The following is a 17,874-nucleotide window of genomic DNA, read 5'->3' as shown; positions in this document are numbered from 1 at the left end:
AAGTTACGCACTACAGACCGAGGTGTGCTGCTGCATGACGCGGAATACATTTTTATATAATTTTCTATTTCGTTTGAAATATTTTTAAAGACCTTTCAACGACTTCTTGAATCATTTTTCTGCCATTGAAAAAGATGGTTCCCAGCAGTTACGCACCACAGACCGAGGTGTGCTGCTGCATGAAGCGGGATACAATATTATATGATTTTTTTTTTAGTTTTACAATTTTTTTGAAGACCTTGCAACGATTTATAGTAGAATTTTTCAGCCATTGAAATATGCTCTAAATACATTCCAAACTTTATTTAATTTTACTTTTAAATACAAAAAAAACTAGTTATTTGTGAATCCAATTCCATTCCGATTCCTATAAATAATTTGAATAATTGATACGGCAAACGAATGAAAACCAAAAACCAAAACCAGAAATTGATTTGATGTAAAATACAAAAATATATTTACCAAAAATACAGAATTTCCCCGCAGTCAAACAAAATACCTTTTTGCAGTCAGGTGGGGAGTGGGGAGCCGGTGTAGAGGGGGATTGTGTACAGAAAAACCTTTCAAATTTTGCAACGCAATATGTCAATTACTTTCAACAAGGCTGCCAACTGTGTCCATAGCAGACACACACACACACACAGCACACACACACAGCACACACGCACACACACACAAGAGTCGGTCTGTCGGTCTCTGACACAGAGCAAAATGAATGAAAAATGAATTTAATTGCCCTATGTTGGGTGTCAACATTTTTTGAAATGGGTTCGCATTTGTTGTATCTCGCCGACAGAAAAAGCACAATCCCCTCTGGATTCGGATTCGGAGTCGGAGTCGGGGTGGGGCCAGGCACGTTGGCAGCCGCTTTTATGACAGTAACAGCAGTAAAAACTTTGACCTCTGACCAGACCCCCATCCAGCATTTGACCCACATCATTGGACGGACCGGACGCTCTCCATGTGCCACAAATCGAACGAAACGTAACGTATTTTCATATGGAATGCTCAAAACACATTCTTCTTTGTACGAATCGGTCAAACATTCTGCCGCATCGTCTGGCTGTGGCTCTGGATTCCAATTGCGGGCCAAACGACTCGGAGTCGTCCCCCATCCGCTGTCCGTTGCAGGCGCAACCGCAAAGAGCAACATAATGAAAAGTGTTTGGTCATTTATTGTTTAAATGTCTGACAGCATGTTGACAGCCAAATGCCAAAGTAAGTTGTCAGTGGCACTGCTCCACAGTGGAGCAGCAGGCGATATTCCATTCCAGACCACGAGATGGGGCCATGTCTGGCAATGTCAGTTGGACTGGCAGCAGCCAGAGGAGCGGAGAGGAGAGAACTTTGAGTGGGTCTACTACGTCAACCCATTCCATGCCACCACGTCTCCTCCTCCCCCCCAACTTCTGATTGCAGAAAACTTTCGCAGCGAACGAGCGGGATTTTCGCCTTCATCTTCATCTCGGGGCCCCAGTGCAAAGTGCAGGCGACATTTGCTTTGATGTTTCTCATTTGATTGACTTGCGGGTCGGCGTCTGCCTTTTCCACTCTGCCCCACTCTGCGGTGGAGTTTTGAAATGTGAAATGAACGACGGGTCCCGGCGAAGGGTTAATTAAGTTGGCAAATCAAATGCATATTACGAATGCCAGCGAATGGAAAATCATTGGCTCTGAGTGCAGTTAACATTATATTTGCGGGTTTATAAGAGAGGTGGAAGATACCCTGGGATTCCAGAGAGTTGAGATATCAGATAGATATTTGTCCATATTTAATAGGTAATTTGTTGACCTGTGCATTTTGTTATGTCTTTTTCATAAAAAAAAATATTAAAATTAAAGGGCTAAGGAATGGACAATGGGTATTCCTAAAATTTCTTAACACCAATCGAATATCGTGTGTACCTATACTATATAAGATCGTATATAAAATTAATCGTGAAGCGACTAATTCTTCAATGAATGGGTATTGCCTGATCAATTTAGGAGAACTCTAAGAAACATACATTTTCAAAAAGAATGAACACAGAAGTGGACAATTTCCCATTGTATCTATCAATCTTGAGGAACTAAAAGAGAATTAAGGATGAGCGTAATATTCAATATTCAATAGACGAAGTCATTGTCTGACATATTCTCTGTGAGTGTCCATCACAAAACAACGTTCTTGTCTTTGTTGATTTCGATCATCTCTTGCCTCTAATGATTGATATTCCCGCAATTGCGACATGCTCACACGCACATTTTCATTATTCGTTCGCCTATTCTTTCATTTTATATCTCTTTCAGTTTGGATACCAAACTGTTCAGAATTCCATCTATTTCTAGATCCTTTAATGACTTGTGTTAATTTCAAGAATTTAGAACTGTTAAATGTATAATTTATTTGTGCCTTTTAACAACTCCCCGAATGGAAAACATTTGGCTTATTGTCTCACTCACCGCATCCATAAATACATCGGTAAGTAAACCCAAAACCATATCCCATATCCCATGGCCATCGATTTATCGCCCTTGTGGCACTGACAGTGTCAGTCCCCGTTCCCGGGCATTAAGTGCGTTCCGAGGCCCATTAATGGACTCTAAACACGTTGTTGGAATTCTTTTGCCTCGAGACGGAAAACATCCGTACAAATTGCTTAACACACATTAATGGGAGCATTTCGGAATGGCTTTCTCTTTTCGAAAGATCCCTATACCATATCCAGACACCTACACGGGGACATTGCACGTCTCCTGGTGTCTCAAACGCCCACGACCCGACTCTGGGGTCCTCTCAGGGCTCACCCTCTCTGTCTCTCTGTGTTCCCGAGGCTCGTCGTTGGCCATAAATTCTGTTTTATTTATGAGCATTTAATTTTTGTAACATTAATTTAAACATAACTGCCAAAACATAAATTAGCTTCCGTTTCAACTAATTATGCCACTCCGCTCCGGCTCCGGCTCCCTACCTTCCCCGCTAACCCCTCCCCGCTCCCTTCGCTTGGGTTTTCGTGGCAATCGCTCAAGCATGAAAATTGTTGACTGCACAAAAGGCAACATCACACAGACACATCCACCACAGCCCCTACCCGCCCCCATGCCCACAGGCATGGCCCAAAAACCGCATAAATTTAAATGTACATATATCCCTCTCTCTCTCGCTCTCTCTTACCCTCTCTCCTTCTCTCTCGTTTTTGGGGATTGTGTGAGCGCCACGTTTTATCTTTCCCTTTTCGCTGTGGGAGGAGGGATCTGGATAGTTTGTCGGTGGGCTGGGGGGTAGGGAGTTCTTTAAGTGCCGTTACACATGCATCTCCATCGCATGCATATAAATTTTGATCTGTTGTGCCGGCTGCCCTTTTGAACTGCCTTCAAATTAGTTGTTCATTCAAGCAATTAACCAAAAATGGGGAGCATCCAGGGCTGGATGGAGTCCACCAGGAATGTGGACCGAAAAATGTGTATTTTTAAATATTCATAAAATCTTTTCTTTGTGCCATAAAAAAAACCCCGAAATATAACTCATAAATTAACTTAATCATAAACCCATTAATAATCGCCTGTGAAAGTTTTGGCCAGAACTTTTCACTCGGACCGTACCTTAACTCTTTCGAATCGTTCCACTCGGCTGCTTCGGTAGCCCTGGTAGGCCCCAATCGTAAAAAAAAGAATAAAGAATTGCGGCAAAAGACACCGACACGGCACAAAACATAATAATCATAAATATATCAGGCAGCTAACTTTCGGCCTGGCATAATAAAATCCAATTAAAAACCAAAGAAAGCAAATGTTTACGACCTGGCACACAGTCGAAAAGGGGTGACGGGGTGCCACGGGGGAGTGGCAGTGGAAGTGGCTGAAAAGGGCTGTTGTCCGTCCATCTGTTTCGGTGTGTCTGTCGGCGAGCACATTGAGTTATGCTAATGGGAGGCACTGTGTCTGCGCCCCCACAAAAAAATAAAGAAAATGGAGTGGAATGGAATGGAATCCATGTGGATGTTGTGTGTGATGCAAGGGAATTTCAGTCTAAATTGAGGATCCAAAGGGGTGCTTCTAATTGCTTGTCAGGAAATCATTCTAAATACTTAATCGAAAGACAGAATGGTGTGCATGATCCACTCTAATGGCCAGGCATGCCACAACAGCTGTTTGAGACATCATTATTTAGCTTCCACAACAGCTGATGGGCAAAAAAAACTACCCCAAAAGGATATCCAATACAAATATAGTCCTTAAGGTTGATAATCCCTTCAATATTTCTATGACGAATACCCAAAACGTAAGACCCTTGAACTGGAATGCCTTCCACGTCAGCTGATGTTTCAATCTTCAAAAGAAAAAGCAATCCACAGTGGAATATACCGTCGAAACTGAATTACTTTTAAGTCTAATGCATTTCACAAGCCAGCTAACAATAACTGAAAGCCAGACCCAAACAGAAATCTTATCGCAACTGAAGTTTTTCTCTCTCTCTCTCTCTCTCCGCTCCACTCGCCCCCTCATCCACCCATATTTAGTCAGAGACAAAACGGTAGTCAACAAGCAACAGCAACAATTTCCAACTAACACCACATAATTCACAGAAAATGACAAACAGCTGAGCTCCAGCCCTCACCCCAAAACTCGCAGACTCCCACCCACCCGATACCGCCGCCCCCGCCCCTGCCCCTGCCCCTTGTCAAGTGTCAGCGTAAATCTTAAAATTCGCCGAGCAGAAAGTGTTGCCTTTGTGGAAATTGACTTGGCCCGGACCAACAGCAGCAGCAGTGGCAGTGGCAGCCACGTCTGACCAAAGACTGAGGAGTTTCAGTGGGTGATGTGGTGGGTTGTTGTTGGGGCAGTGGGGCGGTGCGGCGGCGGGGCGGCGGGGTGTTGCTTTGCACTTTATTATTTATGGCTGTCGGGTTGAGTACGAATTCATTTTATTTATGAAGCAAGTCAGCCAAGCGACTAGCCAGCCAAAAGCAGCCAAAAAGAAAGACAAACCAAAACCAAATGGCCAACGGACTGTGGTCGGTTGTGGGCGAAACACACAGAGTACTAGAGTACAAGTCTCTCAGTTGCTCGTTGAGCTGGAAGATGGGGGTTTATTGGACAGTGGTCGGATCCTTGGAATTTCACAAAGTTCCCAGGAATATAAGAAAGTTATTTGGGATTTTATGGATGGTAGGATGTAACGTTCTTTAAGCTCATTTTAATCACTCTTTCAGCCCAAACATCCCACTGTCCATCCAGTTGAGGCTCTCCCCCAAAATATGCCATACGATCCCAACACTTGCACTTTGGCTTCCTGAAACAATGATCCCCCTTCTGCCATTGAGTTTCTCTCTCTCTCTCGGTCTTCGTCTTCAACTCCACTTCCATCTCGGTGTCTTGTGGGCTCTCTCTCGCTCCCCTTTTTGGCCACGTTCGTAGCAATTTTCGTGTCGGCTAATTAGCTTTGGGTGTATTGTTTATAAATTTATGACGCATGTTAAATGGGTTTAATTTATTTATGGCACTTTGACCGCACAAGAGTCCCAGGGTCCAGGTCCAGGTCCGAGGCCAGAGCCGACTCGAGTCGAGTGCTTAAGCTTTGGCCAATTGAATTTTCGTTTGTGAATTATGTTTATGAGTCTCTCCCCGCGCTCTCGGTCTCTCTGGGTGTGGGCCGACGACGACGACGACGACGACGACGAGTGGCTCTGTGGCTGGGGATACTCGTATTGTGGCAGTGTTCTACATATTTGTGTGGTTAATTAGAGTCCGCCTCGTGACAGGGCGCCAGCAGAAGAATAAGCGGCACTGCCACTGCTGTCGCCAGACAAGAGAGACCCAATTAAAACTTCAAATTGTTGTCAGCTATCAGCACTCCTCCCCCGCTGGCTCAGACGGCTCTATTATGCCGCAAGGCGATAGGGATTGGGCACCAACCCCCGATAATGGGAATTAGAATGAAAAATACTGATGATTATCATAATGATTATGATGATTATTCAAAATGCACAAAACTCTTCGATATGGTCAAGGGAAAATGTCTTAATTGAATATTGTTTCAAGAGTGACGAAAGTTGGGTATATTAGCTAGTAGTTTGGGCTTGCTTTTGTTAAAACTCGACATGTTTCGGCATGTCCATTGTTGCGTTGTTGCTTTCTGCAGGGCGCTGTGTTCTGGTTTTATTTCTTTGCTTTTTTCGTGAGCGAGGCAGATCTGGAAGCTTCTGTGTAAGGTAAAGTCTGGTGTGGGTGTGAAAGGGATAGAGAGAGGCATGCAGAGAGCGCAGAAAAGGTAAAAGCGTTTAAGTCTCTCACAAGTGCTTTTGCATTGTGATGTCATCAGAGAGGCTGAGAGGTAGAGCGAGATAAAGCTTGCATAGCTATGCATGCAGAGAGTCAGATCAAAGAGAGAGCAAAAGGGCAGACAACTACGGCTCTCCCAAGTGTGCTTGCATATTCTTGCAGGTGTTAGTGAGGCGATGGGCAGAAAGAAGCAAAATTAAAATACGCAAAGCTGCGTAAGTCAGTCAGAAAAAATCATTAAAGTGCGAAAGTGATGTCACGCGGCAGAAAACCAACAACTACACATATATATATGTACATGTGTGTGCGAAAAGGAGTAGTATGGAGAGGTAAGTTCTGCTTGAAACTTGTTTATAATTTTCTACAAAAACTTCTTTCCCCTAAGTGAGTGTATTCTTCGCGTCGATGTGCCTTCTACCTACTCTCACTCTCTCTCACTTTGCCACAGAATTCGGTTGTCACACCCAGGCGCCAAGCCAGAATGATCAATGGCCGCTAATTAGTGTGTCCTCTCTTTTGGAAACTTTACACATGCTCTGCTCTGCTCTGCCCTGTGCTCTGCCCTGTGCTCTGCCCTGTGCTGTGCCCTGTTGTGCTGTGTTGTACGATGAGTATCTGCTGCTCCCTGCGACCCAAACCCGAGGGGTTTTCAGTTACAAGTGCTGATTACGGCCGCGGGGTGCGGGGCCTAGGGTCTTCGCCTGGCTTTCCTTGCCTTGCCTTTCCTCTTTTTTTTTCGGGTTTCCCCGCTGTGGCCGCAGGTCATTTATTATTTTGCTGCCGTTGTTCCCCCTCGCCCGCTCCCCGCCCCTGACTTGGTGACTCTTGAATTTCAATCATTTTTGTTGTTGGAGCCTGGTGCTTCGATGGTGCCGTGCCTGAGCCTTCGATTAGAAATGGCGATAATGTCCGCTGGCGACAAAGCTTTCGAGGCGCCCGAGAGCGACAGAGAGAGAGAGAGAGAGAGGTAGAGAGAGAGTCGCCCATGGGCGCCCTGTCTGCAGTTTGTCAGAGGCGACGGCAGCCACCAGGCTTATCTGCACTTGTCTGCCACTAAATTATGTTTTATCTGCATCTGTGGGTCATCGTGTTGCGCAGTTCTCCCCACACTCGTTGTAGATACTCGGATGCGAGTGTGTGTATGTGTTCCGGGCGGGGACTCTGTTGCGGTCAGTTTGATTGATGAGCCCAGAGCGCTAATGAGCAGCAATTAATAAAGTCATGGACTTTGTTGACCGCATCGAGATATACTCGCTTGTACTTGCCTATAGAGAGGGAATAGAGATATTTCGGTGTGTGGCGGGGGGGGAGACAGGCAGCGACTTGTCCGGCGTCCAGCTGATTAATGCCCCGGCACGATAATGAGGTTCGCTTCAGGATGGGCGATGGCCGATGGCTGATGGCTGATGGGGGAAACATGTTTGAAAACGGCCTGTTTGATTGATGCCCCTGCCGAGTGCAAAATATTGAATGTTCCAGCAAGAATTTCATTAGGGAATACATAACATCATGTAGGTGGAAATATTGGGGAGTATATTAGAGAAATATCCATATGAAAAACCCAACAAATAATAACACTTTTCCCTCTTCAATGCAAATATTAATTTTTGTAAAAATTCCTAGAAAAAAACCAAAACAACACCCGTTTAATGCATTCTCCCATCATGGGATATTCAAAAGCTGATCTTGTGCATATATAATTTATGCTTAAACTTTTGCCAGGAAATTTTATTTTTTAGTCCTTTCTCTCCGCCCTTGGCCGGGAGACAGCTGCAACTATTACCACGGACTAAAAAAATAAAGGAAAAATAAATATACATACATATAGAGTATAAGCCAAGTTATGTAAATGAAATGCGCTTTGCAATTGCTTACGGCTTTCGGGATTCCGCATTCCGCATTCGGTTTTCGTTCCACCTCCACTTGGAGTACACTGCGCAAAATATATATGTTATATGTATATACATTTTTTGGCGCAGTAGTTTGAAGGCGAAACGCGTGCAAATATAATTTATGGAGGCCATCAACAACCCTTAGAGCTGAAATGATAGATGGCGTGCCGGAATGTCTGCCATCCCAGAGCCAGAGTCAGAGCCAGAGCCAGAGCCAGAGCCAGGGCCCCACAGTCAGGGCCAAAGTCAGAGTCGAAGGCAAGTTAACCCAAAATCCAAAATATGCTGCGGGCGCAATATTTCTCGCACTCACTGTCAGCCGGAGAAAGGGGTGGAGAGGGGGAGAGAGAGTGTCGAGCACTTTTCGAATTGAAATGTCGTTTTGGCTGGCGCTAGAATTTTTCATTGCCAATTGCTGCTGCACGGACCGGAGTGGCAGAGCGGAGTGTGGCACGAGGGATACTTGTACGGTGCCGCCGCCTGCCAAGAGCTGCCATATTTCTCGAGGGCCCCAAACACAAATGTCACATCAATCTTGTGTCCAGCGTTGCGTAAGAAGCAACGAAAATATTCATTTCTCCCCCCACACCCCACCAAAGCGACCAAAAAAATTGAATCAAGTCTTGCGACTTGGCTGCTTGCGAAAATGATTAATGGGGGGCCGCTGCCATGTTGTGCGAATTTTAAATGCAAGACAGCGGCATAGTCGAGGGGGCTGGGGGGCAGAGCGGTTGGGGTTTGGGAGGGAGTTGGACAAGCATTTTGATTGAATGAACTTGCCAGAGGCGCTTGCACCCAACTAGCCGCTGCCACAGCCACTGCTGATGATGCTGCCCCACTGATGGTGGGGTGGGGTATGGGGTGGCATGTTCTGTGATTAACTAGGGGTGTAATTGATTCATATCATTTATTCTACAATTGTGGGAGTGATGGGAGGAAGAGGCGAAGGCTTAGGTACAGCAGTGGTCCGACTGAAATTGCTGAAACATTTTTCTGAATTTAATTCTTTTGAAATTAAACCATTTCCAGCTCTTAAAATATTTTATTAGCTAATTTTCCCGAAACAAAGCGAAAATGAGCATCTAATGCTCTCTATAGGATAACCTCTCCGAAATATAACCCTTTGATCTTGAGAATTGACCAAAACGAATCGTTCCTTAAGCGTTTCGGACTCTTTATTTATTTATTTTATTTACAGTCTCAAAACCCCTCCTTGGGGATCTAAAAATATACGATACTTATTATTTTATAATCTTATACTTTTCTATTAAAATTATTTAGGATGCATTTATCATATTTACCGTTATAAAGGGACCTTTTTTAAATGAAAAAGTACTCAAATTTGTACAAGTACAAGTACTTGTACTTAAACCACTTTGAACATGATTAATTTCTAACTTTAAAATACTTTAGATTCTAATTCTAAAATTCCCAGTATTTACCACTCAAAGGTTGGGTTACTTAAACCGCTTCCAGGTCTTTCCTTGGTTGAAAGGAATAGGAGACCATCGGGGTAGTTGGAGTCGATTGGCAACTCTACCCGTTTCAGGATCAGCCCCAGTTCAAAGTTCAACAGTAACTTAATCTAACAATTACGAAAAACCACAAATAAACACCAGAAATACACCCATACACATATATATGTACATCCAGTACTCGTTCTGTAATCAACTGCTAATCCCTTTCATATTCAACAGAAAGTTGCAAACCCCAAAAAAGGATGCAACAAAAAATAGAATCTCAACAATGCAATTAAACAGGTACCCTTCAGAGCATCCTCGAGCACATCTTTCCCCTCACACACACACACACACACACACGTTATCAAGTCATCAAGTGAGGTTAGGACTACACCCCCAACCCCCTGCGCCAAGGACTCGTCGTAGTCTCACCTCTAACATGGCCGCAACGTCATTTACGCTGCTTAAAAGTTGATTCGAAAAGTTTTACACCGCAACCGAAAGGCAGAGAGGGAGAGAGACAAAGACAGGAAGCTGCCAGAGAGAGAGAGAGAGAGAAAGAGAGAGAGCTAGGAAGCAGGGATCCTTGAATATGCGGACGTCGACGCCTTCGTTTTTGGCCCTGACATACACACAATTAAGCATAATCACCTACACACACAATTAAGCAGAGGCACTCGCTCTGGCACTCCACATAGATACAAAAACCCACACACACACACACACGACGGGGCAGGGGCATAACCTGCTTGCATCGTCGTCGACTCCGTCTCCGTCTCCGACCTCCGCCGCCGTCTCCGACCTCCGTCGCCATACAATTTCCGCAAGTCGTAAAAGTCGGTAATTTATACCTTTTGCCCCATATGCTATGGCATGGTAATTTGTTAAGTAGAGTTAAAATAATTGCTCGTATTTATAATTTACACATTTTGGCTGGGAGAATTTATCGTCGCGCTGAAAGTGCGCTAGATATCGCATACAGCACACACACACACACACACACAGCGACAGGCCACAACCACACACAGATACTATACGTAGAACAGGCCCCAAAGGAGGACTCCTCTCCACTCGGAAAACTGTAAAACCAGAGTCAGTCGGGAGGGAGGGGCGAGGCAGTCGCGGCGGCTGACTTGCCGACGCTTTTGGCCTTTTTAGCAATTTTTCGGTGTAGTATTTTCCCCACTTTTGCCGCTTGTGCACAAATTTATGGCCACAAGTTGCCCCTTTGCTAAACTGAATGAATGAGTAAGTGGGGCTCCTGCTCACCAGCCTCCAGTCTCTGGTCCTGGCTCCTGCTGTTGCTGTTGCAACACCCTCCCTCTGGCCAAGTTGAAAGTTTTAGCCGCTATTAATTTTTCTTGCTCCTCTGCATTTTGGGAGGGGGCCAAAGTGAGAGATACAACCGAACAACCTCTCTTTCTCTCTTCGTGGGGGGAATATGAATTGCAGTTGAAGAGATTTACTGGAGGGTTTTTTTTTTGGCAAAACAATTTGATTGGAATTGATAAATGTTAAATTCAAATTAAGAGGCAAAAAGATATCTTTGCAAGTGTCACAAGAGAGTCTAATTGAGGGCGAATAATAAACAATATTTGATAAACCATGTTTCAACCAACCAATAGCCCCCTAAGGCTCCTTTTTATATGATGTATCGATCAAAGAAAGGTTCATAAAAGGAGATCCATGCCAAGAGCTGGAAAATACGAATAAAACTTGATATAAAATCCAGAGAAAAAGATCAAAGAGATCACGTAGTAAATGGAGCATTTCTCTCCTTCTTCAGGCACCGATAAATATCGTTTAAAACCAGATGAAATTCATTTTTCTTCTCTTTATTTGCCATCTTGGATGTTGTCTATCCTTCCACCTTTGCTCCTGCCTTTTCTTTATATAATTTCATTCCAAAAGAAGAAAACCCAAACCATTTCCCCAACGAGACACTCGTTAATCATATGTACGAGTGTGAGACTCGCTACTCGCTCGGGTGGAAATATTTAGAGACAAAGTAGCACAGTTTACGAGTATATGAACCCAATGGCTGGGATTACATTCATTTTGTTACCAAATTACCGAGTAACTCCATTTTGTACGAAAATTTCAAGAACCATAAAACATTGTGAACGATAAATTTCATTTTAATGGCTCGAGAATCGCTGGGGAAGGAGCCGGGAGCGGGAGCCGGGAGCCGAGAGCTGGAGCCTTTCCCCAGCAGTTACTTTGTGTGTGTGCTGGAAACATTTTATAAAACATTTATTTGCTTGATTCCTAGCCTCATTTCCGCCAGACATTTCGCACCCATTTCGCTACCCCCCCATATGCCCCCCCTCCCCCATAAGTCAGGAGTGGTGCTACCCCGATTCAGGGAGAATTGCTGCAAAGATATATTTTGTCTGGCAGTCCCGGTCCCGGTCCCGGTCTCCGCCCCGTATGGCCCATAATGAGGCCATAAAAAGGGTTAAATAAAATGTGCAGCAATTGCTTTGTGAAGCCAACACGACGGGGTCTAGTACGAGTACGAGTATGGGGTCCTCCACCCTCCCCCCGCCCCATTAGATCCGACCACTGACAGCGAAAATTTGCCCGATTTTCGCGCCGTTGCCTTAAGAATTATCGACGTCTTTTTTATTTGGTCGGAGGAATGTCAGAAGAGGCGTTGGCCCAGGGACGGGACGGAAAACGGGGTCTGGGGTCTGGTTGGAAATTACAGCTTGTAGCTACAAATTGCTTCCGTTGCAGGCACTTGGAGGCTCTTTAGAGCTCCACAGAGGAGGGGAGTGGCCGATGCGGGGGCAGCCGAAAATAGACACATCAATGAAATTTATTAGTTTGCATGTGCAAGTGCAGCTGGCGGTTGGCGGTTGGCAGTGGTCGGGATTTTCCATTTCCCGCCGGACTAGGGTCTAATTCTCTGCTGCCTTCACTTGCCTCGTAAATCCCATAGATTCCCCGTACGTCAGTTCCTCCTTCGCCCCTTGATTCTCTCCCTCTCTCGTTGGCGGATGTAAATTGCCACTAATTTGGTGGCTACTACACTGAAATTAATCGGAAACTCAAATGAAAGTCCGCCCCGGGGGGAAAGCCCCCTTATTGGATGATGAATGGGGAAAGTGGTAACTAAGTATTTAAGGAATGGCACAAGTGTTCAGTTATTTACCCCATAAATATCAAAAGAATCTGATATTTTTTTTTATATCTGAAGTCGATACCAGAGTAATTATGATAATCGAAAGACGATAGCTTTTACTACAAATGTTGATAGTTATCATGCTTTAGAATGTCTTTGTTTAACCCTCAATCAATACAAAAATACGACATCCTTTGTTAGAATCGCATATATCGAGGAATCACCTTTTTTATTATAATTGTCGGTTTTTTATTATTAAGCCTTTACGATAACTCTCTTCAATCGATAATTAATTTGATAACTTTCGATCAGCCTTTCTATGTATTATAATTGATTCTTTGATGGTTTTCAAGAGTAGATTTGTATACTATATCATATTCCAGTTCTCTCCAGACGATACCAGAAAATATGTAAACGGAATGCGATAAATTTTGTATCAATTTAATGCATTTTTTCGATAATCAATAATCAATTTAATAGCTTTCGATAGGCCATTATTCTTATTAATGCTGCCTATTCTTTGATGGTTTTCCTGAGCAGATTTATATTATATCATATTCCAGTTCTGAAGCGACGCTCCCTTTGTAGATCAGCGCTCTTTTCTGTGGAAAAAACATTCTAATTATTCTCCCTGGAACATCGTACCTCGTGTCTTGTCGGCTGTCGGTTGATTGCATATGTAAATATAACACATCGTTTCATTCGCTTCAGTTTAGCGGAGATGTTCAGTCGTATTCGTATAATGAATGCCCGATGCGATGCGCTTTGATGTGGCCCGCTATCCTTTCACACTTTTATGGGTTTATGATGCGCCCCATCTGAGCGACAAATGCAACGGAACGAAACGGAATGGAACACTTGCGTTACACGTTTCATTCCTCCGGTACACGGTAGAGAGGCCACAGGCAGTCGCAGTCCGCCCTCTCATTACCTTTTCGGTTGTGTGTTGTGTCTCGCTTTTACGATGCCTCAAATAGTGTGATAATTAGGTGAACAGACGTCTGCCAACGTGCGTCGCGTCGCGTCGGTGCAACATCAAAGCGAACGACTCCCACTCCGACTCCGACCCCTGCCACGGTCCCTCTGCACTGCACTGGCACTGGCCTCTCATGTCTGTGTCCAAAAATTCGTGGGCGTGGGCGTGGGCGTGTGCTTCGTGTTTCGGCCTCTGGTGGGTGTGAGAGGTGGGATGAGGACTGGTATGACGAATTCCCAGAACTATTTGTTATGTCAGTTTACAATTGTTGGAACATTCCGCGGAACCATAACAATCTCTCGTCTGTTTAATATTTGACTAGGCGTCGACCGCTCGGATGTGTGCACACTGACGATTCTACGGACGATGGGCATGTGTACACACTCCAATGGCGCACAGCTCTATAAATGTTGATTCTTTATATCTGTAAGACTGTAAGACGATTAAATGGAGGGGAATGTAGGAAATGGTGGCAGATAAATTATACAATAATTATAGTAGCTGGATCTTCCATAAATAATCGCAGAAGAAATATTATAAATATATTTTCTTATGTTTAAAGTAAAAATAATTAAGAAAATATATTATTTAGTATTATTTTATATATATTTATATTTATTATATTATATTCGATATTATAAATCGTTATTGAAATATTATAAAAATATTTTCTTATGTTTAAATTAAAAATAATTAATAAAATATATAATTTAGTATTATGCAATATATATTAATATTTTTTATTATATTTTATATTCAATATTATTTTATTTTATATTTTTTTATATTTATTTTATTTTATTTATATATATTTTATTTTATTTTATTTCGCACCAAATCGTGATTTATATTATATCCTAAAGGCTCAATAAATATTTTTATTTATTCTCCATGTTAAATTAAATATATTTATTGATCTTAAAAGCGCTATTAATAATGTTTGGCTGGCTGGCTAATCTTTAAAGCCTGATCATTAGCCATGTACGTGATGTAATTTAATGTACCAATGTAATAATGTGATCTCCGGCTTAAAGTTCATCCAGCAACCAGCGCCAACCGCTCGAGCAGTTGTTCCCAGGGAGAAGGTCAGGGAATGAATGCTGCGAAACGTTCTGCCTTATTTGGTGGGTCCCGTCTCGTCTGGTCTCCTCCACCTGTTGCTGCTGGCTGTGCCACCGTTTGGGGAAAACGACACAGCGCAAAATGCAAAAACGACGACGTGACAGCTAATGGCGATGCCGGCAACAGTTTGCAACTTGTTTGTACCCCCCTCCCCGTTCTCTCTTGCCCCGATCGCGACGGGATCTCTGTGTGGCGCTGCGGACACATGTTGCATCGCTCGTCCGTCTATGTCGCTGGCCGGTGGTTGCATGCGGCGGCTTGTCGCTGATTAGCATCGGCATCGCCATCGGCATCGCCATCGCCTTCGCCACTCGTGTCAGGCTCTGCAGATAAGCTCAAGCTCCAGCGGAATCGAATCTCTGTGGCATGGCATCGATGCCACAAATCATTGCCAAACATGATTTCTTATTATGCCCCGACTCAAATCGAAGGTGTGGCTGGAATGTGTGTTTGCATTTGGTTATAAACTTGTTATTTCTGATTTAAATGCATGTAATTTTAATTATAATTAATTAGCTATTTATTTAGTGTGATTTATACAACAGGATGCTAGATGGCAGCTTGCAACTTGCAACCAAAGATTTATGCCACAAAAGATTAACCAGAGGTCTAGCAGGTGGATACACCTGTAAACATATATCCGATTCGTATAAAAATTACTACAACGATAGACAATAGTATATTTTTTGAAACTGGAAATTTTCATTATTTTATTCCCAATTTTTTTTTCTTAATATTGACAAACCCATTTAAATATCTTTGACAAGCAATTAATATTTGTTTTTTTTCTGGTGAAAGTTTTCCCCAAACAAAGATCTTAACAAATCAGAGATCTCCTCGGAGATATTTCCCCCCACAGACAGTCCCAGGCAGGCACTTAAGTAAATATATCAATTTCGTTGAAGCTTCCTGCTGCGATATCTCCTCTATACCCCAATCTATCTATATGGATGTCTCCCTGCCCTTGCCACTGCCCCAAAGACCGACATTGCAGAGGCGTCTCATTAGCTGCTGCTTTCGATGAGGCCGAACAAGCCACTTAATTTAAATTTAAATGTTTACTTCTCGCTTTGCGTGTCCCCTCCGCCTACCCTCCCCACCCCCTCACAGCTTGTGTGGGGGCAAAAGTATTTTGTATTTGTCTTCGTTGCGTTTCCAGAACCTGTCCGCCGTCCCCCCCTCCCCCCGGTCCCTGTGTGTGTCACGAGATGGCAAGAGATTTATTTTCGGTATTCCATGGGCGACTAAAATGCGCTGTCAGCGCACCAGTTGCCGCCATACGTCGCCCCAGCCAGGCACAGATCCACACACAGAGCGAACGGCTACATTAGCAGCGATGGTGGTCTCCTTAAAGACCCACACAGCGAGGGACAGAGAGAAAGGGGGAGAGAGGGAGAGCGAGAGAGAGCACTTGACACCCGAAATTGATGCGCAACTGCGCCCCGAGACCGTGCCACATTAATTAGGCAAAATATTGACATGCTGATGTGTGGTGTTGGCTATTGATTTATGCATTTTATTGGATTATTTTCAATGGGATTATGTGTGTGTGTGGCAAGTGGGATTTCTATGGGATTTCCTTGGGCAGCATAATGGATGAACTGCTGCCGGATTACAGCCGCTTTCTGCCCCTCTTGCCGCAAGTGTGGAACGGACTCAGGCGTATCATCAGCTGCAACAGAGCCCCCCAACGGGCGCGTCCTAGAAATCAGAATAAGGCTTCGCTTTAGGCTACATCGAAAAAGTGTTCTTGTAGGACTTCCGAGACTCGCGTCCGAGACTCCAATCTTTAGTTCTTACCGTACTTTTGTTTGCTGCAGTTCCTTTCTACGTTTTTCACCACTAAAAGATCTTCTGAACCATTCCTGAACTCGTTGGAGGGCAAATCATTGGACTCCCTTGAAGCTGGATCATTGGACAGCTTTAAAGCCGAAGCTTTGGACTCCTTAGAGGATAGATCCTTGGACTGCTTTGAAGCTAAATCATTGGACACCTTTGAGGACGAATCATTGGACACCTTTGAAGCCGAATCTTTGGATACCTTTGACGAATCATTGGACACCTTCAAAACCGAAGCCTTGGACTGCTTAGAGGATAAATCATTGAGCTCCCTTAAAGCCGAATCACTGGACTCCTTCGAGGGCGAATCATTGGTCTCCTTTGAGGTCGAATCTTTGGACTCCTTGGAGACCGAATCTTTGGACTCCTTGGAGACCGAATCATTGGTCTCCTTGGAGCTCTCTGTGCCCACAATCGATAGTGTTTCGGTCTCCGACAAATCCATGCCACTTTCCGCAGATTTCCTGAGACGTAGCCACGATCTCTGCAGCACATTACCCTCTTCGATAAACTTTTCATAGTCCTTGAGCAGCCGCCGGACATCCACATTAATTAGCTCCTCGGGCACCCTTTGGAAATTTTTCAACTGTTCCGAGGTCTTGCGCAGATCCTCGAAGCGTCGAATCAGCCTTTTGATATCAACCTGGCCGGGACACGCACTTGAACTGTCCAGGAAGACCTGTCCCACGGCCGTAGAGCTCATCCGGGTGAGCATTTGGGCCGTCTGTTCCATGAAGGCGGCCTGACGCTTCTGCAGCTCCCGGAATCGCGTCTTCAGCTCGGCCAAATAGGACAGTTCGCTGGGTCTGGGCGGCTCGGCTGCCATTTCTTTGGGTCGGGGTCACCAACAGAGAATTTTTGTGTCTTATTTTGTTTGGAGTTTGAAAGGAAAGTAAAGGAAAAGGCTACTAGAACCTCTCTTTGCTCTAGGGTATCTCCTGTTCGTTGCCTTTTTCTACAAATACTCGTACTCCTTGCTGGCCACCGCTATCGTCGGGGCCTATTACTCGTTATTTTTATGAGCCTCAAATTGAGATATCGCATGCGGCTCCGGCGGGTTCTTAACTAAGTTGTAACCCGCACCGCACCGCATCCTCTTCCATTCGTTGGGGGCGACGAACAATGGATGGAGGGGCACGGGGTACGTACACCTCTATATATCTTTAGTTTAGCCTTTTACTCGTTTCGGCTTTTGGT

The 17,874-nt window shown here is 44.2% G+C and overlaps 1 protein-coding gene across 3 annotated transcripts; it reads right to left on the bottom strand.

Annotated features, from left to right (window-relative positions):
- Positions 1–16,328: 16,328 nt before the first annotated feature.
- On the bottom strand, positions 16,329–17,551 carry LOC6593277. Of its 3 annotated transcripts, none has more exons than XM_002018757.2 (2): positions 16,639–17,550; positions 16,329–16,539 (listed from the first exon to the last, which is right to left on the bottom strand). In XM_002018757.2, the coding sequence occupies exons 1-2, from the start codon at positions 17,501–17,503 to the stop codon at positions 16,451–16,453; spliced, it is 954 nt and encodes a 317-aa protein (XP_002018793.1). In that variant the 5' UTR covers positions 17,504–17,550; the 3' UTR covers positions 16,329–16,450. The 3 variants fall into 3 exon arrangements, with proteins under 3 accessions (XP_002018793.1, XP_026843054.1, XP_026843055.1); XM_026987253.1 differs by having other exon boundaries at positions 16,479–16,562; positions 16,639–17,551; XM_026987254.1 differs by having other exon boundaries at positions 16,490–16,557; positions 16,639–17,551.
- Positions 17,552–17,874: the final 323 nt, after the last annotated feature.

This window comes from Drosophila persimilis, unplaced genomic scaffold (assembly GCF_003286085.1).
Source record: "Drosophila persimilis strain 14011-0111.01,24,50 unplaced genomic scaffold, DperRS2 tig00000124-arrow-pilon, whole genome shotgun sequence".
Taxonomy (NCBI): Eukaryota; Metazoa; Arthropoda; class Insecta; order Diptera; family Drosophilidae; genus Drosophila; species Drosophila persimilis.
The sequence above is the reverse complement of the archived record's forward strand: the minus strand, read 5'-3'. Positions and strand labels throughout refer to the sequence as shown.